The sequence below is a fragment of the Phyllobates terribilis genome, unplaced genomic scaffold, assembly GCF_046119375.1.
Source record: "Phyllobates terribilis strain yellow unplaced genomic scaffold, ASM4611937v1 Scaffold_8__6_contigs__length_399053987, whole genome shotgun sequence".
In the NCBI taxonomy this organism is placed as follows: Eukaryota; Metazoa; Chordata; class Amphibia; order Anura; family Dendrobatidae; genus Phyllobates; species Phyllobates terribilis.
Window position 1 is genome coordinate 185,627,857 of NW_027362768.1, and position 24,963 is coordinate 185,652,819.

At 54.3% G+C, this 24,963-nt stretch overlaps 2 protein-coding genes across 5 annotated transcripts in view; both read right to left on the minus strand.

Moving 5' to 3' along the window:
* The window catches only part of ERICH3 (glutamate rich 3), a 61,556-nt gene extending 56,148 nt beyond the window's left edge, over positions 1-5,408 (minus strand). For all 4 annotated transcript variants that reach the window (XM_073643903.1, XM_073643902.1, XM_073643904.1 and 1 more), the window contains exon 1: positions 5,254-5,408. In XM_073643903.1, the coding sequence (XP_073500004.1) occupies positions 5,254-5,369 (116 nt within the window). In that variant the 5' untranslated portion in view covers positions 5,370-5,408. The remainder of the gene's footprint in view (positions 1-5,253) is intronic.
* An 800-nt stretch (positions 5,409-6,208) lies between these two features.
* The window catches only part of LOC141157080 (quinone oxidoreductase-like), a 31,138-nt gene continuing 12,383 nt past the window's right edge, over positions 6,209-24,963 (minus strand). Inside the window, exons 9-10 of the mRNA XM_073643907.1 lie at positions 12,829-12,924; positions 6,209-8,003 (exon numbers count right to left, since the gene is read on the minus strand). Coding sequence (XP_073500008.1) covers positions 7,842-8,003; positions 12,829-12,924 — 258 coding nt within the window. The 3' untranslated portion in view covers positions 6,209-7,841. The remainder of the gene's footprint in view (positions 8,004-12,828; positions 12,925-24,963) is intronic.

Below are 24,963 nucleotides of genomic sequence, written 5' to 3' on the forward strand. Positions count from 1 at the left end.
TTTCCAGGGCAACAAGCTGTAAAGTAAAGAAAAATGCTAAATATCTCAAGAATGGCTGACAATTTTAACAAGCAGTAAATTGCAAAGTTGTTTGTATTTACAGGTATTATCCAACAATACCCAAATACGAAGATGGGAAAAACCCCTTTAAGGGGTTTATTCTCCAACCCATATTGATACAGTGTACTAGCCTGTTTTATCCATATACAATGTTACAGGTAAGGAGCCTATAAATCCTGCATATCCTGATATAGACATAGCCAAAACAACTAAAAATAAAAAAATATCATTAAAATGGGGGGGAAAAAAAGAAACATTTCCACAAATTGTATAATAAAAGTGAAAGCGATAATCTGGAGACCTGTCCTCCTCGTACTCGGGTGTCCGCTGCGTTCTGCGGAGAGCTGCTTTATGTGAGCCATCTACATGTGTATATCCTCAGCTGCCCCCCATTATATAACGTATTATATATACGACGCTGCGCGAGCGGCACAAAGCTGATGACTCAGAGCGAACACCCAGAAAAACATCACAGACATACAATGCATACTATAATATAGAGGAGAAATGATCAGAGCGGAGGCTGGAAGATCCGGCACCGCCTCTCTGCTGCACACCTCACCAGTAACCCACGATTGCAACTTGATTGGTCACACATTCGTTGCACCAAAATTGGAAACTCCTACATCACGGCAGACTGCATCATTAATGGTCCAGAATTAGAAAAAAAACATGGCTACTTTAGTCTGAAAACAGCACCCCCACCTGTCTTCAGGTTGTGTGCGGTACTGCAGGTCATATCCATTCATTTCATGGGAACTGAGCTAACAAAACCAGACACATTAATGGGCTGAGTGCTGCTGTTTTTGGAAGAAAGTGGGCATGTTTTTCTTATCCATTGCAAACCCTTTAATGGGGTTATCTAATTTAATTTAAAAAAAAAAAAAAATGTGATTCTGGACAAAACAGGTTAAAAATCAGAGCGACTACAAGCAGCTTCTCTTACTGGAAGACCCGGTATGTTCGCTCATTACACAGGCAGCCCATTGATTTCTATAACCACCTTGCAATTCCTTATTTTCCCTGCGGAGGCGCTGTGGGGGAATTGCACCCCTGCTGCTGGGGTTCCCTGCTGATTACAACTGATAACTGAGGGGCACAGTTACTCCGTGATCTGCCTGTTCTACATAAAGTGGAGAACTCCTTTAAGACGCCCCTTTAGTAGAATTAAAAGGGGCGCTGATGTAACTTAGAGCAGGACGGTCCCGTTCTTCTGTGACGGCCGGGAGTCTGCAGCTTTGTAACTGATAAGCTACAAATAAAGCAAAGAAGATAAGCAGCGATCATGAAGTTGCGATGCCGCTTATCTCTTTTGGTAACAGGAGTCGATCTAATCATCAGCGATATATATCAAACTAAGACAAAGCCAGAAGTGATGTGATATAATGTGTACGGTCGCCTGTGCGGTCTGTGCATCGGTCATGGATACACAGGTAACAGATCCTCGGAATATCAGTGCGCGGAACAAAGGGAGGTGTCACCCGACACATGTAACTAAAACATATCGATCCTCGGCCTCCACACCGATAAAGAGAAATGACCACACAAGAAGAAAAGTATCCGCAGCAATTATCCTCACGCTCTATGGCTCTGGCAGTGGGGAATGGTCTCTCCCAGGTTTTATAAGCAGCACAGAAGCTCTTTTTTATCATCTGGAGATGCAAAATTCTTTGCAAATAGATTATTCAATATATCTTTATAACTGTCACAGCTCCATATCCTCTGCATGGGCAAAAAATGTATCTCATTCTGCCTACCTGCAGCCACCACTAGAGGGAGCTCAGGAGCACACTGCATACAGAGGTATTATTGAGCTCAGTGTATGATCAGTATACATAGCGGCCACTGCAGACTGTCAGCATGATGTGCTCAGGTTGGATGGCGGAGCACGGAGCTGACGACCATCGTATTGAAGGGGGCAGATTCAGCTGACATTAGGCCGTACCCCCCCTGACCTCCGGGGTACACCACAACACTGCCAGGGGAACAGCGGTGTCACCCCCCCCCCCACATAACTATTTCCCACTGTTAACGCGATCCCGGCACGGCCACATCCAGTGAGGAGTACCGCACCTCGTCCATTACCACCAGTGTGACCCTGAATGACCATCGGCCAGGACAGAAGCAGAGTTATATTAGGAGGTGTATTGTTGAACTATGGTTTCGAGGTTTGGGCTGTAAAATATTAAACGGACCCTGAAAAAGACGGAGAATTCTCAAAATTTTCACAAAAAAATGAATATGGAAATGAATTGGTCTCCGTCTGAATAAAGCAAATGACATAATCGGAATATCCTGCAGCGTGACCCGGACCTGCTCTCCATCTGATACACGTGCAAACTTTCATTTATTCATTAGCGGCGGCACAAGACCGCGTTACACCGCCGATCAGTGTCCACAAGATACTTGAGAGTGACCGCCGCGAGTCCGAATCCGAGACTAGAATAACCCTCCCAAAAAGAAATGGGAGACGCCAAGGACGCCCTGTGCGCCGCGACGCTCCAGAATACAACACTCCTGGAATCCGAGACTTCTACCAATGCCGCGAAAATCAGGGACCTTTACTAACCTGTGCTGGACGCTGTTATGAGACACCCCGCTCCTAATCTGCTTTGCTGCTATGTTCACACGTTGCATATTTGGCGCCGATAATACGGTACCAGCAAAGTGAATGCGTTTTAGCGAAATCTCATCCGCGTTCTGCATCTTTTTTTTCAAATGGAAAAGTTGTTTTGTTGCTTATTTGTTTTAAATCCACAGACTGTCAATTCTTTGTGCAGAATCACTGTGGATTCTGCATCAAATCTGCAACGAAAACTGCAGCAAAATCCATCTATAATAAGTGTGGATTCTACTGTAGAATCTGCACAGGATGTTTTTTAATCCGATGGCGGAACCATCGGCGTTTTCTATCAAAGTCGCTTCAGGAAAAAGTTGACATCTTTTTTCCTGAAGTGGTTTTTTTCGGGGTGGTTTTCATGGCGGCCGAGACGCCTATGGTTTTTTTTTTTCAGTAACCTCTATAGAGAGCGGGCAGATTCCAAAAAAAGCTGCCCGACGAATGAGCATGTCACTTCTAGGTTTCCAAAACTTTGGAAAAACGTTCAGGAAATGACCAAGAGAAAAAACAAAAAACTCCATAGTTTCCCAAATTCTTCTGCTTGAAAAACTCGTTTAAAAGACTCTGTGTGCACACAACCGTCGAGAAGAACCTCAAAGTTTTTGAGGAGGATTTGGAGACTTTCTGTGTGCACATACACTTAGAAAAAAATGGAAATTGTGCCCAGTCTGCAGGAAAGGGTAGATATCACGGAGCGCCATGGTGTCGTGCTTTATGCTGTTGAGTAGCACGCAATCTGGAAATCTGGTGTGGATTTATCCACACTGAGTTTACTTCTTTTCTGCAGCAAAATCTGCACACCAGGCTGATTTTGCAGTGGATTTGGTGCAGATTTCCAAGCAGAAAATATCTGCAATGTGCAGATGAGATCTTTTCAAATCTCACTACTCAGTGGGTGGTGTAATACAACTGAGGCCAAATATGCAACTTGCCATCTTATCCTAAAATGAAGACATGAAAAAAACGACACCTATTTCACTTTGTAAATTTGACCTAAACTTCGTCTCTTCTGCCAACGCATGAACTAAAGACGCAAATTTTATTGCTAAGATATCACAAGTCATCAATTACATCAGAACCCCGGAGCACATTCATCCATATTGTATAGAAAAAAACTAAAAGAAATATCTGTAAAGTGCATACAGACAGAAAAATATAATAAAATCTTCATTGCTAAAGCAAAAAATAATTGAAGGGATAGAATTGTAATAGGATTTCAGACCCCAGGAGTTTGCTGGATCCGGTCCGAGCTGCAGCTGCTCCCATTTATTTCAATGGATCCATGCTGCAGTTCCCGACACACGATGCCTGGGGGCGCCGCTGTGCATTAAAAACGGGAAGTCATCGCTGCAGCCCCTTATTCTTAAGGACTGTGAGACCCCCACAAATCATATCTTAGTAATATAACAATAGTGAGAATAATTCTTTTGCACCTTACAATAAATCCTGTGCTGAAACTCACTGGGGTTTTTTTGAGTAATTTTTGAAGCAGAACAGAAACTTAGCAGAAAATCTCCAAATAAATCTCACATACTTGGAGGTTCAGCTCCAAAAACTCAGCAAAAAGACTCAGTGTGCACATAGCCTAGATGTCCAGGGGAGTAGTACTAATGAGAAGCAGCAGGGAGTATATGTAGGGCAAATGCTTAAATAGCAATTACCTACTATAGTATCGCTATTTAATTAAATCCATTGCCATTGACGCCCATGTAAGTGGTCTGCGGTAACCTGTGGCTCTCCAGCTGCTGGGAGTTGTAGTTTTTAAAATCCGCAGGTTGGAGCTCAGTCGTCTATAGGTTCATTTATCGCACTCCGATCCCATCTATATTATCAGGATTACCGGATCTCTCCCATTTCACTATCAGGGAATTGTTATTTAAGCAATTTCCTAATACACTCTGCAAAGTAGTGTAAGGCTATGTTCACAGTAGGCGTTTTTTTTGTGAGAGGGTTTTCTGCAGCAAAACCTGATCTCTTGGCAGGAAAGAAGTTGCATAGTGTGAACATACCCTAAGGTTAGCTAACATAGCCTTAAAGTGAACGTACGTCTTTAAATAACCTGATTCATCGGTGAATTTTTTTTTTTCTTCGCACCTTTCCGCTTTAAACCCCCCAAAAATGGGACTAGCAAAAAAACCTAAAGCAAAAACGTAAGATTTCTAACCAAAAATGTACATGTAACAGTAACAGATTTACACGGCACAAACAGGGACCAAAGCGGCCAAAGGGCCATTGTTTAAAGGGACAGACGCAGTTAAAGGCGCAGTGCATAGGATCCAATTAGTGCTGTCGCTTTAACCGCAGTCCCGGAGATCAGCATGAACTTTGCAGACACAGGTTACTTTCATCATATTACAAATAGTTACAGACTTTCTTATTAACCGCAGCATGTACTAGTCTCCAGTAGGGCATGCTGGATATTGCAGTTCTTCTGAGCTGCGCACGAGATTATTAGTGACCTTGGAATAATTGCAGTGAAATAGTTAAATTGCGTGCACTGATGATAGCGGTTTGCAGGAGGAGAAGCCCCATTTTGGGCACAGATATGGGGTAAGTTTGGGGTCCTCACTTACCCGGGATAGGGGTGACTCATGGTGCAGAACGGTGCAGCAGAGCGGTGCAGCCCCGTCCAGCTCCTTCCCTCGCTCTGGACGGATGGCACCCTGGTTGCTAGGCTGAGACACATCATGATGCTTTTGCACAAGGTGGGCAGGAGATTGCACAACCAATCCTGGTGTAACCCGTCCTCTCCCTCCATTCATTGTGGCTGCATCCAATGAGCAGCCATGATGGCAGCCTCTGGGCTGAGCCGCCGTGTCATTATCTGTTCCCTAGGAGCCGTGTAGTCACACAACAATGGGCTATTTACAACCTGCAACAAGATCTCGCCCGGATATCAGCAGCCGACGCGTTACGCACCGAGGACGGAGCCGCACGCAGCGAAAACCAGGAGCAAATCCCAAAAAAGGGAGAAACGACCCACTTCCCTTCATACGTTTCCTTCTTTTTGGATCTACTTCTCACATTCATTAACAAAACTGCACCAAAATCTGCTCCTGTGCCTCCAGCGCTCACAGCTCTGCCGCGGTACCGCGCTCACATCTCACCCCCGTCAGCCCACGTTCACACCTTCAGTATTCGGTCAGTATTTGGAAGCCAAAATCAGGAGTGGGTGATAAATGCAGACGTGGTGACGAGTTTCTATTATACTTTTCCTCTGATTGTTTCACTCCTGATTTTGTCTTATAAATACTGATGTAAAATACTGACCAAATACTGAACGTGTGAACGTGGCTTTACTCCGGGTCTATAGGAGCTTGCAATTCAATTGTGGCTATATGGTGATGATATGGTGGTCATCTGCGCATTATTAGAGAAATAATTAAAAAGTTGTTTTGTTAAATGTTCATCTTATTTTCACAAAAAAACATAGAAAGTTTTCCATTCTTGTTAATTATCTTTATTTAATTCAACAAGGATTAGAAAATACAGTACAGTATATGGAGAAAAGTCCTGACCCGCACGTCCTAATTACTGAATCGGATTTCTCAGTTTATATCTTCCGGTCCCATTACCACCGAGGTAAAACATCCAGCCCCTCCATCACCCCTGGTGAATAACATCCGCCCCTCCATCACCCCTGGTGAATAACATCCGCCCCTCCATCACCCCTGGTGAATAACATCAGGCCCCTCCATCACCCCTGGTGAATAAAATCCGTCCCTCCATCACCCCTGGAGAATAACATCCGGCCCCTCCATCACCCCTGGTGAATAACATCAGGCCCCTCCATCACCCCTGGTGAACAACATCCGCCCCTCCATCACCCCTGGTGAATAACATCCGCCCCTCCATCACCCCTGGTGAACAACATCAGGCCCCTCCATCACCCCTGGTGAATAAAAATCCGTCCCTCCATCACCCCTGGAGAATAACATCCGGCCCCTCCATCACCCCTGGTGAATAACATCATGCCCCTCCATTGCCCCCAGTGTATAACATCCGGCCCCCCACCCCTGGAGTACAATATCTAGACCCCCCATCCCAGTGTATAACCTCCAGCCCTCGCCGTGCCGTCTGCCTTTACTGCTATGTGACAGAGCGGCCGGTGGTGCAGAGCTCCCTGATACCAGCGCTGTCCTGTAATAGGAGCCACCAGGGTAACAAGTCCGTCCATAATGTTTCTTCCTCCCGGACCTTCCCCATCACCTGTGAGTGATATAGAGAAGTGGAAGGAACTGCAGCCACGAAGTGGAGACCCCGTAATGTTACAGAGCGGGGGGGTGAGTGCTGAGGAGCAGAGAGCAGAAAAGTCACCACCGCTCTGCTGACCCCATAACTGCAGAGTCCAGACCTCCTCTGGTATCAGCACAAACACTGCGCCCCCGCCGGCTTCATGACTGAGCAGCTGCATGCAGCCGTACATCACCAAGCACAATGCCGAGCGTCGGATGGAGTGGTGTAAAGCCGCCACCACTGGACTCTGGAGGAGACGTGTCCTGTGCAGTGATGGATCACACTTCTCTATCTGCGTCTGATGGAGGAGTCGGGGTTTGGTGATTCCAGGAGGACGTTACCCCCTGACTGCATTGTGCTGCTGTACAGATGGTGGAGGAGGATAATGCTGTGGGCCGTTATCAGGGGGCGGCCGCGGACCCTCAGCTCCAGTGATGGGAAAACTTCATCTTCAGCACAATACATTGTGGATAATTGTAGCTTCAGATTTGTGGGAACAGTTTGGGGAAGACCCTTATCTGTCCCCCATGACTGAGCCCAGTGCACAAGGTCCATACAGACATGGGGGGACCATGAGGCCGCACAGAGCCCGGACCCCAGCCCCATTCTATAATGGAGATTGTGAGCCCGGACCTCCGCCCCATCCAGCACCACGGGGATGAATTAGCACACAGACGGCCCCAACATCCTCCAAAATCCTTCCCAGAAGAGCCGTTATATCTGCAGACGGGCAAATCCTTATTAATGTCTATGGATGTAGGATGGGAGGTCAGGAAAGATCTTGGAGGGGGATGGGGAGGGGGCACATACTTTTCTCCATATAGTGTATACAGTATGCAGTGACTGATCCCCCCATACGCTCAGTCTGTTTTCAGGAATCATTAGTGATCAGGTTTTCAGATCAGAGATGAATAATCTCAGTCAATCAGAGCACAAAGACCATCTTGCCGGTGGCTCCGCTGCTCTGGATGATGTCCTCGTGGGCCTGAACCGCTTTTTCCAGCAGATACTCAGGACCAATCAACGGCCTCAGCCATCCGCTCTCCATTCCCCCAAGGAGCGCAGCTCCGGCCTCCTTCCATTCATCCTAAAAACAAATACGATTTTTATTGTTAATACACTGAGGGTCCAATTCATCATGACCGACCTGATGATGAGGGGGCCACGCTGGAGTCAGACGCTACTGAATCATGAAGTGGTGCGCGCCTCTGAAGGGGTCAGGGACTGGAGTGAGATTTCTGGTGTAAGGAACATCACAGCTGTGGTCTCCCACCCCTGGCGTGCCCCCGTCCCACCCCCAGCTCTGTTCATTTTAGTGGAGCTTGGGAAAATGTCATGAAGACGCCAAGACAGAGTCACAACATTTTGAAGCAACTACAAGTTGCACCTAAATTTTGTGACTTTTAAAAGTTTTCACTCCAGATTTCTTGCGTGAAAGCTTTGATGACTCCGGCCCTGAATGGTTTCCAACGTAACAGGAATCAATCTTCAAAAAATGAACTACTCTTTAAATCAGGGTTTGTGATAAATGTATTTTTTTTTAAGTTTGACAAAGTTTTTTTTTTTTTTTATTTCCATGTCACAATCTATATAAAAAATGAAAAAAGAAATCTCACAATTTTCACACTGGTCAATAGGGCTTAGGAGGAAGTGCGAATCTAAAAAAGCCCAAGTGGACAGTGTGAAACTGAGATTTTTTTAAATAAAGATCATAATATGAAGAAGAAAAACAAATAAACAGTTCCAAATATATATATATATATACAGTACAGACCAAAAGTTTGGACACCTTCTCATTTAAAGATTTTTCTGTATTTTCCTATGAAAATTGTACATTCACACTGAAGGCATCAAAACTATGAATTACCACATGTGGAATTATATACTTAACAAAAAAGTGTGAAACAACTGAAAATATGTCTTATATTCTAGGTTCTTCACAGTAGCCACCTTTTGCTTTGATGACTGCTTTGCACACTCTTGGCATTCTCTTGATGAGCTTCAAGAGGTAGTCACCGGAAATGGTTTTCACTTCACAGGTGTGCCCTGTCAGGTTTAATAAGTGGGATTTCTTGCCTTATAAATGGGGTTGGGACCATCAGTTGTGTTGTGCAGAAGTCTGGTGGATATCATATGACTCACCCCCAGGGCCGTGGGGTACTCGGCAGCCGGGCCTTTGGTTGCGGGGGGTTATCACGGTGGCTGGCCCGGTCCGTAGCCCAGGGCGGTCACTCAAAAGAGGGATTATTTGTAGAGATTCGTCGTGACGCCACCTGTGGTGTCTGGTGAGGATCACCAGCGCTGCAACAGTCCTCTGAGGCTGGTGTTAGGGCAGCTTGAGATGGAACGGCTCCCCACAGGTGGAGCGGGCCTCAGGGCAGTGTAGATGAATGGAGGTGCGCTGGGCATTGTAGTACAGGGAGGAAAATGGCACCGGCGAAAGAAAGGGACGGAGGCAGTGCAGTGCAGTCATCCAAGATTTACTCACAGTTCTTAGACAGTCCACAGGTGCACAGTACTGGTGCAAGCCTCCCGCGTCGCACTGCATTCACCGGGCAGGGGTTCAGTCCTTCCTCAGGCAGCTCGGGTGCACCTGGCAGAACCCCACTTTCTTATGTGCCTTTCTAGACCGACGTCACGCTGGGTCTTACTCCCTCCTGCCCTGCGCTTCCCACTGTGAATCCTGTTCGGGTGCTGCGAGGTCCCCCCTGTCCGTCGGAGTTACACAGACTTGCTTGACCTTACTTGGATTGAAGTGGGAGTTTGGCTCCTGGCTATAGAAGTCAGAAGCCTCCGGTTTTTCCAGCCGAGGCTTGAAGCTGCGCGACTGGGCCAAGGGCCGGTCCCCTTCTTGTGGCCTAGATCCTCCTGACACTTGGCAGGATCGGGGTGTACGGGTGCCACCTGCACTCGCCGTACTCCCCTAGGATCCCTTCTGTAGAACGGAGCCTACTCCCTGCTCCCCTCCTGGGCCTCAGTCCTGGGCCCTTGTAGTGGAGCAGAGCTCCTACAGAGACTCTGCTCCCAGACTGTTTCTCTGAACAACACTTCTACTCACTCCCCAACTGTTAAGATGTCGACCTTTTATATCTTTACTGTATGAGTGCTCCCCTAAACTACTTCCTCCACCCACACCCACTACTGGTTCCCCCTGCCTTTGGATTCCCCCCACCCCAGCCAGGGACAGGGCTCACCAGAAAACTACATTGCGTCTTGACCCTCCTGCTGGCCTGGGGTAGTGTAGTGTTGGATGTAGGTGTTGGGGTTCCGTGCAGCACTCCCTCCTTACCTGAGAGAAGGGGATACCACACCTCTGGGAGAGGTTCAGTACCTCTGTGGCGACCGAACCCTCAGGGGCGCCACAGATACACAGTTGATAGTACTACTGAATAGACTGTTAGAATTTGTATTATGGCAAGAAAAAAGCAGCTAAGTAAAGAAAAACGAGTGGCCATCATTACTTTAAGAAATGAAGGTCAGTCAGTCCAAAAAATTTGGAAAACTTTGAAAGTGTCCCCAAGTGCAGTTGCAAAAAACATCAAGCACTACAAAGAAACTGGCTCACATGAGGACCGCCCCAGGAAAGGAAGACCAAGAGTCACCTCTGCTTCTGAGGATAAGTTTATCCGAGTCACAAGCCTCAGAAATCGCAGGTTAACAGCAGCTCAGATTAGAGTCCAGGTCAATGCCACACAGAGTTCTAGCAGCAGACACATCTCTACAACAACTGTTAAGAGGAGACTTTGTGCAGCAGGCCTTCGTGGTAAAATAGCTGCTAGGAAACTGTGGCGCCCCTGAGGGTTCAGTCGGCACAGAGGTACTGCATCTCACCCAGAGGTGTGGTATCTCACTCTCAGGTAAGGAAGGAGTACAGCTCGGGATCCTAACACCTGCATCCAACACATACCCGCAGTGGGGGTAGGGCGAGATTGCTCCTAAGGGAGAGCACAGTCCCGGGTCTCTAGCTGTTGGGAGGAGCTATGTAGTGGGTGTGGGTGGAGAAAGTAGCTTAGGGGAGCACATGAGAGGAAGGTATATATAGAGAAGCCATCTTGTTGAGTGAGTCCAGATCAGAACAAGTGAGCAGTGAGTGAAAACAATCTACAGTGAGAGGAGTGGAGCAGGGCTCTGCAGGAGCTCTGCTCAGGCAGAGGGCCTGAGGAGAGGCCCAGGACTGAAGGAGAAGGAGAGAGGAGCAGGAAGGGCTCCAGGAACGAAGGAAGGGACCCCAGGGGTACGGGCAGTGCTGGAGGCCACCCATACGCCCAAATCTACCGGGAGGTGAAGGGGTCAGGCCACACAAAGGGGACCGTTCCCTCAACTAGAAGAGAACTTTATGTCTCAACTAGAAACCAGAGGCTGCAGTATTTCAAGTCCTGCAGCCAACAGTCCATATCAGTCTCACCAAGAAGGTAGCTATAGAGGACCCAGCAGACGGAACAGACGTCGCCCGACAAGGCCCGCAGGTACCGGATTAGGACACTTAGTATGAGGTGCAGGGAGACGGCCAGAGAAAGGACACAGAAGGGGGTCCTGCTAAGCATTCCGGAGATATCTGAGGGTTGCCCGAACCCCTCCCGGAGTAAGCGCAGCACGATGAGGAAAGTTACGCTGGTACCTGTAACTTGGACTGCAACAACCGTGAATAAAAACCCTGAGGAATGCACCCCACTGTCTCTGTGATTATTGCTGCGCCATCAAACCCTGCACTACAACGCCCAGCGCAACCTATCCCATCTACACTGTCGTGGAGCTAAGCTCTACCTGTGGACAGACACACCATCCCTGCTGCAGTAACATCAGCTCCAGAGGACTGCTCCGCAGCGGAGGCTCCACTTAGACGCATACCACAGGTGGCGTCATGAACTTTGTACATAAATCCCCTGTAAATATTCCCCTGTTGAATGACCGCCCCGGGTCACGGACTGGGTCACCGCCACTGTGACATATCCCCTATTAACGACCGGCCCCGCCCCGGGTACCCCATGGCCGAGGGGGCGCGTCAAAACCACTGCTAAGGACAGGCAACAATCAGAAGAGACTTGTTTGGGCTAAAGAACACAAGGAATGGACATTAAACCAGTGGAAATCTGTGCTTTGGTCTGATGAGTCCAAATTTGAGATCTTTGGTTCCAACCACCGTGTCTTTGTGCGATGCAGAAAAGGTGAACGGATGGACTCTACATGCCTGGTTCCCACCGTGAAGCATGGAGGAGGAGGTGTGATGGTGTGGGGGGGCTTTGCTCGTGACACTGTTGGGGATTTATTCAAAATTGAAGGCATACTGAACCAGCATGGCTACCACAGCATCTTGCAGCGGCATGCTATTCCATCCGGTTTGCGTTTAGTTGGACCATCATTTATTTTTCAACAGGACAATGACCCCAAACACACCTCCAGGCTGTGTAAGGGCTATTTGACCAAGTGGGAGAGTGATGGGGTGCTACGCCAGATGACCTGGCCTCCACAGTCACCAGACCTGAACCCAATCGAGATGGTTTGGGGTGAGCTGGACCGCAGAGTGAAGGCAAAAGGGCCAACAAGGGCTAAGCATCTCTGGGAACTCCTTCAAGATTGTTGGAAGACCATTTCCGGTGACTACCTCTTGAAGCTCATCAAGAGAATGCCAAGAGTGTGCAAAGCAGTCATCAAAGCAAAAGGTGGCTACTGTGAAGAACCTAGAATATAAGACATATTTTCAGTTGTTTCACACTTTTTTGTTAAGTATATAATTCCACATGTGGTAATTCATAGTTTTGATGCCTTCAGTGTGAATGTACAATTTTCATAGTCATGAAAATACAGAAAAATCTTTAAATGAGAAGGTGTGTCCAAACTTCTGGCCTGTACTGTATATATATATATGTCACCCGACATTTCATACAACATTCTGTATCGCTCCAGGTTGTCACCTTAGAGGAGATGTAAAGTCCAACCCCGGTGATACTGGACGCCTTCATCATTGTGTCTCTGGGGTTTATCTCGATGGGACCTCGGGACCCAACTATCTAGAATAAGAGAACACAGCCGGTGTGAGAACTGTGCCCTGGAGAAGATAAATGTTGCAGTCAGTGACCCCTCCATAGAGCGCCCTGTTTATGTACTTGGTTTAGCTATTGGAGTGAGCAGCCAGCCTCCATCACACACAGCACCGGTGACCTGCCAGCCCTCACCACACACAGCACAGGGAACCTGTCAGCCCTCATCACACACAGCACCGGGAACCTGTCAGCCCCCATCACACACAGCACCGGGAACCTGTCAGCCCTCATCACACACAGCACCGGGAACCTGTCAGCCCTCATCACACACAGCTCGGGAACCTGTCAGCCCTCATCACACACAGCACCGGGAACCTGTCAGCCCTCATCACACACAGCACCGGGAACCTGTCAGCCCCAATCACACACAGCACTGGTGACCTGCCAGCCCCAATCACACACTGCACCGGGGACCTGTCAGCCCCCATCACACACAGCACAGGGGACCTGTCAGCCCCCATCACACACTGTACCGGGGACCTGTCAGCCTCCATCACACACAGCACAGATGACCTGTCAGCCTCCATCACACACAGCACCGGTGACCTGCCAGCCCCCATCACACACCACACAGATGACCTGTCAGCCTCCATCACACACCACACAGATGACCTGTCAGCCTCCATCACACACCACACAGATGACCTGTCAGCCTCCATCACACACCACACAGATGACCTGTCAGCCTCCATCACACACCACACAGATGACCTGTCAGCCTCCATCACACACAGCACCGGTGACCTGCCAGCCCCCATCACACGCCACACAGATGACCTGTCAGCCCCCATCACACACCACACAGATGACCTGTCAGCCTCCATCACACACCACACAGATGACCTGTCAGCCTCCATCACACACTGCACCGGGGACCTGTCAGCCCCCATCACACACAGCTCTGGGGACCTGTCAGACCCCATCACACACTGCACCGGGAACCTGTCAGCCCCCATCACACACACAGCACTGGGGACCTGTCAGCCCCCATCACACACACAGCACTGGGGACCTGTCAGCCCCCATCACACACACAGCACTGGGGACCTGTCAGCCCCATCACACACACAGCACTGATGACCTCTCAGCCCCCATCACACACAGCACTGGTGTGGTGACCTGCCAGCCACCATCACACACAGAACTGGGGACCTGCCAGCCCCCATCACACACAGCACCGGGGACCTGCCAGTCTTCATCACACACAGCACTGGGGATCTGTCAAATCCCATCACACACAGCATCGGGAACCTGTCAGCCCCCATCACACACAGCACCGGGGACCTGCCAGTCCCCGTCACACACAGCACCGGGGACCTGCCAGTCCTCATCACACACAGAACAGGGGACCAGTCAGCCCCCATCACACACAGAACAGGGGACCTGTCAGCCCCCATCACACACAGCAACGGGGACCTGTCAGCCCCCATCACACACAGCACAGGGGATCTGTCAGCCCCCATCACACACTGCACTGGTGACCTGTCTGCCTCCATCACACACAACACTGGTGACCTGTCAGCCCCCATCACACACAGCACCAGTGTCCTGTCAGCCCCCATCACACACAGCACAGGGGACCTGTCAGCCCCCATCACACACACTGCACTGATGACCTGTCAGCCCCCATCACACACAGCACTGGTGACCTATCAGCCCCCATCACACACAGCACCGGGGACCTATCAGCCCCCATCACACACAGCACTGGGGACCTGTCAGCCCTCATCACACACAGCACAGGGGACCTGTCAGCCCCCATCACACACAGCACTGGTGACCTGTCAGCCTCTATCACACACACCACTGGGGACCTGTCAGCCTCCATCACACACACCACTGGGGACCTGTCAGCCCCCATCACACACACAGCACTGGTGACCTGTCAGCCCCCATCACACACAGCACTGGAGAACTGTCAGCCTCCATCACACACAGCACTGGTGACCTGTCAGCCCCCATCACACACTGCACAGGGGACCTGTCAGCCCCTATCACACACAGCACTGGGGACCTGTCAGCCTCCATCACACACAGCACTGGGGACCTGTCAGCCCCCATCACACACAGCACAGATGACCTGTCAGCCTCCATCACACACAGCACTGGTGACCTGCCAGCCCCAATCACACACTGCACCGGGGACCTGTCAGCCCCCATCACACACAGCACTGGGGACCTGTCAGCCTCCATCACCCACCACACAGATGACCTGTCAGCCTCCATCACACACAGCACCGGTGACCTGCCAGCCCCAGTCACACACTACACCGGGGACCTGTCAGCCCCCATCACACACTGCACCGGGGACCTGTCAGCCCCCATCACACACACAGCACTGGGGACCTGTCAGCCCCCATCACACACACAGCACTGGGGACCTGTCAGCCCCCATCACACACACAGCACTGGGGACCTGTCAGCCCCATCACACACACAGCACTGATGACCTCTCAGCCCCCATCACACACAGCACTGGTGTGGTGACCTGCCAGCCACCATCACACACAGCACTGGTTACCTGCCAGCCCCCATCACACACAGCACCGGGGACCTGCCAGTCCTCATCACACACAGCACTGGGGATCTGTCAAATCCCATCACACACAGCATCGGGAACCTGTCAGCCCCCATCACACACAGCACCGGGGACCTGCCAGTCCCCGTCACACACAGCACCGGGGACCTGCCAGTCCTCATCACACACAGAACAGGGGACCAGTCAGCCCCCATCACACACAGAACAGGGGACCTGTCAGCCCCCATCACACACAGCAACGGGGACCTGTCAGCCCCCATCACACACAGCACAGGGGATCTGTCAGCCCCCATCACACACAGCAACGGGGACCTGTCAGCCCCCATCACACACAGCACAGGGGATCTGTCAGCCTCCATCACACACAACACTAGTGACCTGTCAGCCCCCATCACACACAGCACCAGTGTCCTGTCAGCCCCCATCACACACAGCACAGGGGACCTGTCAGCCCCTATCACACACAGCACTGGTGACCTATCAGCCCCCATCACACACAGCACCGGGGACCTATCAGCCCCCATCACACACAGCACTGGGGACCTGTCAGCCCTCATCACACACAGCACAGGGGACCTGTCAGCCCCCATCACACACAGCACTGGTGACCTGTCAGCCTCCATCACACACACCACTGGGGACCTGTCAGCCTCCATCACACACACCACTGGGGACCTGTCAGCCCCCATCACACACACAGCACTGGTGACCTGTCAGCCCCCATCACACACAGCACTGGAGAACTGTCAGCCTCCATCACACACAGCACTGGTGACCTGTCAGCCCCCATCACACACTGCACAGGGGACCTGTCAGCCCCTATCACACACAGCACTGGGGACCTGTCAGCCCCCATCACACACAGCACTGGGGACCTGTCAGCCCCCATCACACACAGCACAGATGACCTGTCAGCCTCCATCACACACAGCACTGGTGACCTGCCAGCCCCAATTACACACTGCACCAGGGACCTGTCAGCCCCCATCACACACAGCACTGGGGATCTGTCAGCCCCCATCACACACAGCACTGGTGACCTGCCAGCCCCAATCACACACTGCACCGGGGACCTGTCAGCCCCCATCACACACAGCACTGGGGATCTGTCAGCCCCCATCACACACAGCACTGGGGACCTGTCAGCCCCCATCACACACAGCACTGGGGACCTGTCAGCCCCCATCACACACTGCACAGGGGACCTGTCAGCCCCTATCACACACAGCACTGGGGACCTGTCAGCCCCTATCACACACAGCACTGGGGACCTGTCAGCCCCCATCACACACTGCACAGGGGACCTGTCAGCCCCTATCACACACTGCACCGGGGACCTGTCAGCCCCCATCACACTCAGCACTGGGGACCTGTCAGCCCCCATCACACACTGCACAGGGGACCTGTCAGCCCCTATCACACACAGCACTGGGGACCTGTCAGCCCCCATCACACACAGCACTGGGGACCTGTCAGCCCCCATCACACACTGCACAGGGGACCTGTCAGCCCCTATCACACACTGCACCGGGGACCTGTCAGCCCCCATCACACACAGCACTGGGGACCTGTCAGCCCCCATCACACACTGCACAGGGGACCTGTCAGCCCCTATCACACACAGCACTGGGGACCTGTCAGCCCCCATCACACACAGCACTGGGGACCTGTCAGCCCCCATCACACACTGCACCGGGGACCTGTCAGCCCCCATCACACACAGCACTGGGGACCTGTCAGCCCCCATCACACACTGCATAGGGGACCTGTCAGCCCCTATCACACACAGCACTGGGGACCTGTCAGCCCCCATCACACACAGCACTGGGGACCTATCAGCCCCCATCACACACAGCACTGGTGACCTGTCAGCCTCCATCACACACAGCATCAGGGACCTGTCAGCCTCCATCACACACAGCACTGGGGACCTGTCAGCCCCCATCACACACACCACTGGGCAACTGTCAGCCTCCATAACACACAGCACTGAGGACCTGTCAGCCCCCGTCACACACAGCACTGGGGACCTGTCAGCCTCCATCGCACACAGCACTGGGGACCTGTCAGCCCCCATCACACACTGTACCGGGGACCTGTCAGCCTCCATCACACACAGCACAGCTCTGGGGACCTGTCAGCCCCCATCACACACAGCACTGGTGACCTGAAAGCCCCTATCACACACAGCACCAGGGACCTGCCAGCTCCCATCACACACAGCACTGGTGACCTGCCAGCCCCCATCACACACAGCACCAGGGACCTGCCAGCTCCCATCACACACTGCACTGGTGACCTGTCAGCCCCCATCACACACAGCATCGGGGACCTGTCAGCCCCCATCACACACAGCACTGGGGACCTGTCAGCCCTCATCACACACAGCACAGGGGACCTGTCAGCCCCCATCACACACAGCACTGGTGACCTGTCAGCCTCCATCACACACACCACTGGGGACCTGTCAGCCTCCATCACACACACCACTGGGGACCTGTCAGCCCCCATCACACACACAGCACTGGTGACCTGTCAGCCCCCATCACACACAGCACTGGAGAACTGTCAGCCCCCATCACACACAGCACTGGGGACCTGTCAGCCCCCATCACACACAGCACAGATGACCTGTCAGCCTCCATCACACACAGCACTGGTGACCTGCCAGCCCCAATCACACACTGCACCGGGGACCTGTCAGCCCCCATCACACACAGCACTGGGGATCTGTCAGCCCCCATCACACACAGCACTGGGGACCTGTCAGCCCCCATCACACACTGCACAGGGGACCTGTCAGCCCCTATCACACACTGCACCGGGGACCTGTCAGCCCCCATCACACACAGCACAGGGGACCTGTCAGCCCCTATCACACACAGCACTGGGGACCTGTCAGCCCCCATCACACACAGCACTGGGGACCTGTCAGCCCCCATCACACACTGCACAGGGGACCTGTCAGCCCCTATCACACACTGCACCGGGGACCTGTCAGCCCCCATCACACACTGCACAGGGGACCTGTCAGCCCCTATCACACACAGCACTGGGGACCTGTCAGCCCCCATCACACACAGCACTGGGGACCTGTCAGCCCCTATCACACACTGCACCGGGGACCTGTCAGCCCCCATCACACACAGCACTGGGGACCTGTCAGCCCCCATCACACACTGCACAGGGGACCTGTCAGCCCCTATCACACACAGCACTGGGGACCTGTCAGCCCCCATCACACACAGCACTGGGGACCTGTCAGCCCCCATCACACACTGCACCGGGGACCTGTCAGCCCCCATCACACACAGCACTGGGGACCTGTCAGCCCCCATCACACACTGCACAGGGGACCTGTCAGCCCCTATCACACACAGCACTGGGGACCTGTCAGCCCCCATCACACACAGCACTGGGGACCTATCAGCCCCCATCACACACAGCACTGGTGACCTGTCAGCCTCCATCACACACAGCATCAGGGACCTGTCAGCCTCCATCACACACAGCACTGGGGACCTGTCAGCCCCCATCACACACACCACTGGGCAACTGTCAGCCTCCATCACACACAGCACTGGGGACCTGTCAGCCCCCATCACACACAGCACTGGGGACCTGTCAGCCTCCATCGCACACAGCACTGGGGACCTGTCAGCCCCCATCACACACTGTACCGGGGACCTGTCAGCCTCCATCACACACAGCACAGCTCTGGGGACCTGTCAGCCCCCATCACACACAGCACTGGTGACCTGAAAGCCCCTATCACACACAGCACCAGGGACCTGCCAGCTCCCATCACACACAGCACTGGTGACCTGCCAGCCCCCATCACACACAGCACCAGGGACCTGCCAGCTCCCATCACACACTGCACTGGTGACCTGTCAGCCCCCATCACACACAGCATCGGGGACCTGTCAGCCTCCATCACACACAGCACTGGGGACCTGTCAGCCCCCATCACACACAGCACAGGGGACCTGCCAGCCACCATCACACACAGCACAGGGGACCTGCCAGCCACCATCACACACAGCACTGGGGACCTGTCAGCCCCCATCACACACAGCACTGGGGACCTGTCAGCCCCCATCACACACAGCACAGGGGACCTGTCAGCCCCAATCACACACAGCACAGGGGACCTGCCAGCCCCCATTACACACAGCACAGGGGACTTGCCAGCCCCCATCACACACAGCACTGGGGACCTGTCAGCCCTCATCACACACAGCACGGGTGACCTGTCAGCCTCCATCACACACAGCACCGGGGACCTGTCAGCCCCCATCACATACAGCACTGGGGACCTGTCAGCCCTCATCACACACAGCACCGGGGACCTGTCAGCCCCCATCACACACAGCACTGGTGACCTGTCAGCCTCCATCACACACAGCACTGGAGACCTGTCAGCCTCCATCACACACAGCACTGGTGACCTGCCAGCCCCCATGACACACAGCACTGGGGATCTGTCAAATCCCATCACACACAGCATCGGGAACCTGTCAGCCCCCATCACACACAGCACCGGGGACCTGCCAGTCCCCGTCACACACAGCACCGGGGACCTGCCAGTCCTCATCACACACAGAACAGGGGACCAGTCAGCCCCCATCACACACAGCACAGGGGACCTGTCAGCCCCCATCACACACAGCACAGGGACCTGCCAGCCCCCATCACACACAGCACTGGTGACCTGTCAGCCCCCATCACACACAGCACAGGGGACCTGTCAGCCCCCATCACACACACCACTGGGGACCTGTCAGCCCCCATCACACACAGCATTGGGGACCTGTCAGCCCCCATCACACACAGCACTGGGGACCTGTCAGCCCCCATCACACACAGCATTGGGGACCTGTCAGCCCCCATCACACACAGCACCGGGGACCAGTCAGCCCCCATCACACACAGCACAGGGGACCTGTCAGCCCCCATCACACACAGCACAGGGACCTGCCAGCCCCCATCACACACAGCACTGGTGACCTGTCAGCCCTCATCACACACAGCACAGGGGACCTGTCAGCCCCCATCACACACAGCATTGGGGACCTGTCAGCCCCCATCACACACAGCACTGGGGACCTGTCAGCCCCCATCACACACAGCACTGGTGACCTGTCAGCCCCCATCACACACAGCACAGGGGACCTGTCAGCCCCCATCACACACAGCACAGGGGAGCTGCCAGTCCTCATCACACACAGAACAGGGGACCAGTCAGCCCCCATCACACACAGCACAGGGGACCTGTCAGCCCCCATCACACACAGCACAGGGGACCTGTCAGCCCCCATCACACACAGCATTGGGGACCTGTCAGCCCCCATCACACACAGCATTGGGGACCTGTCAGCCCCCATCACACACAGCACTGGGGACCTGTCAGCCCCCATCACACACAGCATTGGGGACCTGTCAGCGCCCATCACACACAGCATCGGGGACCTGTCAGCCCCCATCACACACAGCACCGGGGACCTGTCAGCCTCCATCACACACAGCACTGGGGACCTGTCAGCCCCCATCACACACTGCACCGGGGACCTGTCAGCCCCCATCACACACAGCACAGGGGACCTGTCAGCCCCTATCACACACAGCACTGGGGACCTGTCAGCCCCCATCACACACAGCACTGGGGACCTGTCAGCCCCCATCACACACAGCACTGGGGACCTGTCAGCCCCCATCACACACTGCACAGGGGACCTGTCAGCCCCTATCACACACTGCACCGGGGACCTGTCAGCCCCCATCACACACTGCACAGGGGACCTGTCAGCCCCTATCACACACAGCACTGGGGACCTGTCAGCCCCCATCACACACAGCACTGGGGACCTGTCAGCCCCTATCACACACTGCACCGGGGACCTGTCAGCCCCCATCACACACTGCACAGGGGACCTGTCAGCCCCCATCACACACTGCACAGGGGACCTGTCAGCCCCCATCACACACAGCACTGGGGACCTGTCAGCCCCCATCACACACTGCACCGGGGACCTGTCAGCCCCCATCACACACAGCACTGGGGACCTGTCAGCCCCCATCACACACTGCACAGGGGACCTGTCAGCCCCTATCACACACAGCACTGGGGACCTGTCAGCCCCCATCACACACAGCACTGGGGACCTATCAGCCCCCATCACACACAGCACTGGTGACCTGTCAGCCTCCATCACACACAGCATCAGGGACCTGTCAGCCTCCATCACACACAGCACTGGGGACCTGTCAGCCCCCATCACACACACCACTGGGCAACTGTCAGCCTCCATCACACACAGCACTGGGGACCTGTCAGCCCCCATCACACACAGCACTGGGGACCTGTCAGCCTCCATCGCACACAGCACTGGGGACCTGTCAGCCCCCATCACACACTGTACCGGGGACCTGTCAGCCTCCATCACACACAGCACAGCTCTGGGGACCTGTCAGCCCCCATCACACACAGCACTGGTGACCTGAAAGCCCCTATCACACACAGCACCAGGGACCTGCCAGCTCCCATCACACACAGCACTGGTGACCTGCCAGCCCCCATCACACACAGCACCAGGGACCTGCCAGCTCCCATCACACACTGCACTGGTGACCTGTCAGCCCCCATCACACACAGCATCGGGGACCTGTCAGCCTCCATCACACACAGCACTGGGGACCTGTCAGCCCCCATCACACACAGCACAGGGGACCTGCCAGCCACCATCACACACAGCACAGGGGACCTGCCAGCCACCATCACACACAGCACTGGGGACCTGTCAGCCCCCATCACACACAGCACTGGGGACCTGTCAGCCCCCATCACACACAGCACAGGGGACCTGTCAGCCCCAATCACACACAGCACAGGGGACCTGCCAGCCCCCATTACACACAGCACAGGGGACTTGCCAGCCCCCATCACACACAGCACTGGGGACCTGTCAGCCCTCATCACACACAGCACGGGTGACCTGTCAGCCTCCATCACACACAGCACCGGGGACCTGTCAGCCCCCATCACATACAGCACTGGGGACCTGTCTGCCCTCATCACACACAGCACCGGGGACCTGTCAGCCCCCATCACACACAGCACTGGTGACCTGTCAGCCTCCATCACACACAGCACTGGAGACCTGTCAGCCTCCATCACACACAGCACTGGTGACCTGCCAGCCCCCATGACACACAGCACTGGGGATCTGTCAAATCCCATCACACACAGCATCGGGAACCTGTCAGCCCCCATCACACACAGCACCGGGGACCTGCCAGTCCCCGTCACACACAGCACCGGGGACCTGCCAGTCCTCATCACACACAGAACAGGGGACCAGTCAGCCCCCATCACACACAGCACAGGGGACCTGTCAGCCCCCATCACACACAGCACAGGGACCTGCCAGCCCCCATCACACACAGCACTGGTGACCTGTCAGCCCCCATCACACACAGCACAGGGGACCTGTCAGCCCCCATCACACACACCACTGGGGACCTGTCAGCCCCCATCACACACAGCATTGGGGACCTGTCAGCCCCCATCACACACAGCACTGGGGACCTGTCAGCCCCCATCACACACAGCATTGGGGACCTGTCAGCCCCCATCACACACAGCACCGGGGACCAGTCAGCCCCCATCACACACAGCACAGGGGACCTGTCAGCCCCCATCACACACAGCACAGGGACCTGCCAGCCCCCATCACACACAGCACTGGTGACCTGTCAGCCCTCATCACACACAGCACAGGGGACCTGTCAGCCCCCATCACACACAGCATTGGGGACCTGTCAGCCCCCATCACACACAGCACTGGGGACCTGTCAGCCCCCATCACACACAGCACTGGTGACCTGTCAGCCCCCATCACACACAGCACAGGGGACCTGTCAGCCCCCATCACACACAGCACAGGGGAGCTGCCAGTCCTCATCACACACAGAACAGGGGACCAGTCAGCCCCCATCACACACAGCACAGGGGACCTGTCAGCCCCCATCACACACAGCACAGGGGACCTGTCAGCCCCCATCACACACAGCATTGGGGACCTGTCAGCCCCCATCACACACAGCATTGGGGACCTGTCAGCCCCCATCACACACAGCACTGGGGACCTGTCAGCCCCCATCACACACAGCATTGGGGACCTGTCAGCGCCCATCACACACAGCATCGGGGACCTGTCAGCCCCCATCACACACAGCACCGGGGACCTGTCAGCCTCCATCACACACAGCACTGGGCACCTGTCAGCCTCCATCGCACACAGCACTGGGGACCTGTCAGCCCCCATCACACACTGTACCGGGGACCTGTCAGCCCCCATCACACACAGCACAGGGGACCTGTCAGCCCCCATCACACACAGCATTGGGGACCTGTCAGCCTCCATCACACACAGCACAGGGGACCTGTCAGCCCCCATCACACACAGCATTGGGGACCTGTCAGCCTCCATCACACACAGCACAGGGGACCTGTCAGCCCCCATCACACATAGCACTGGGGACCTGTCAGCCCCCATCACACACAGCATTGGGGACCTGTCAGCCCCCATCACACACAGCACCGGGGACCTGTCAGCCCCCATCACACACAGCACCGGGGACCTGTCAGCCCCCATCACACACAGCACAGGGGACCTGTCAGCCCCAATCACACACAGCACTGGGGACCTGTCAGCCCCCATCACACACAGCACAGGGGACCTGTCAGCCCCAATCACACACAGCACTGGGGACCTGTCAGCCCCCATCACACACAGCACCGGGGACCTGTCAGCCCCCATCACACACAGCACCGGGGACCTGTCAGCCCCCATCACACACAGCACAGGGGACCTGTCAGCCCCAATCACACACAGCATTGGGGACCTGTCAGCCCCCATCACACACAGCACAGGGGACCTGTCAGCCCCAATCACACACAGCACAGGGGACCTGTCAGCCCCCATCACACACAGCATTGGGGACCTGTCAGCCCCCATCACACACAGCACAGGGGACCTGTCAGCCCCCATCACACACAGCACCGGGGACCTGTCAGCCCCCATCACACACAGCACCGGGGACCTGTCAGCCCCCATCACACACAGCACAGGGGACCTGTCAGCCCCCATCACACACTGTACCGGGGACCTGTCAGCCCCCATCACACACAGCACCGGGGACCTGTCAGCCCCCATCACACACAGCATTGGGGACCTGTCAGCCCCCATCACACACAGCACAGGGGACCTGTCAGCCCCCATCACACACAGCACAGGGGACCTGTCAGCCCCCATCACACACAGCATTGGGGACCTGTCAGCCTCCATCACACACAGCACAGGGGACCTGTCAGCCCCCATCACACACAGCATTGGGAACCTGTCAGCCTCCATCACACACAGCACAGGGGACCTGTCAGCCCCCATCACACACAGCATTGGGGA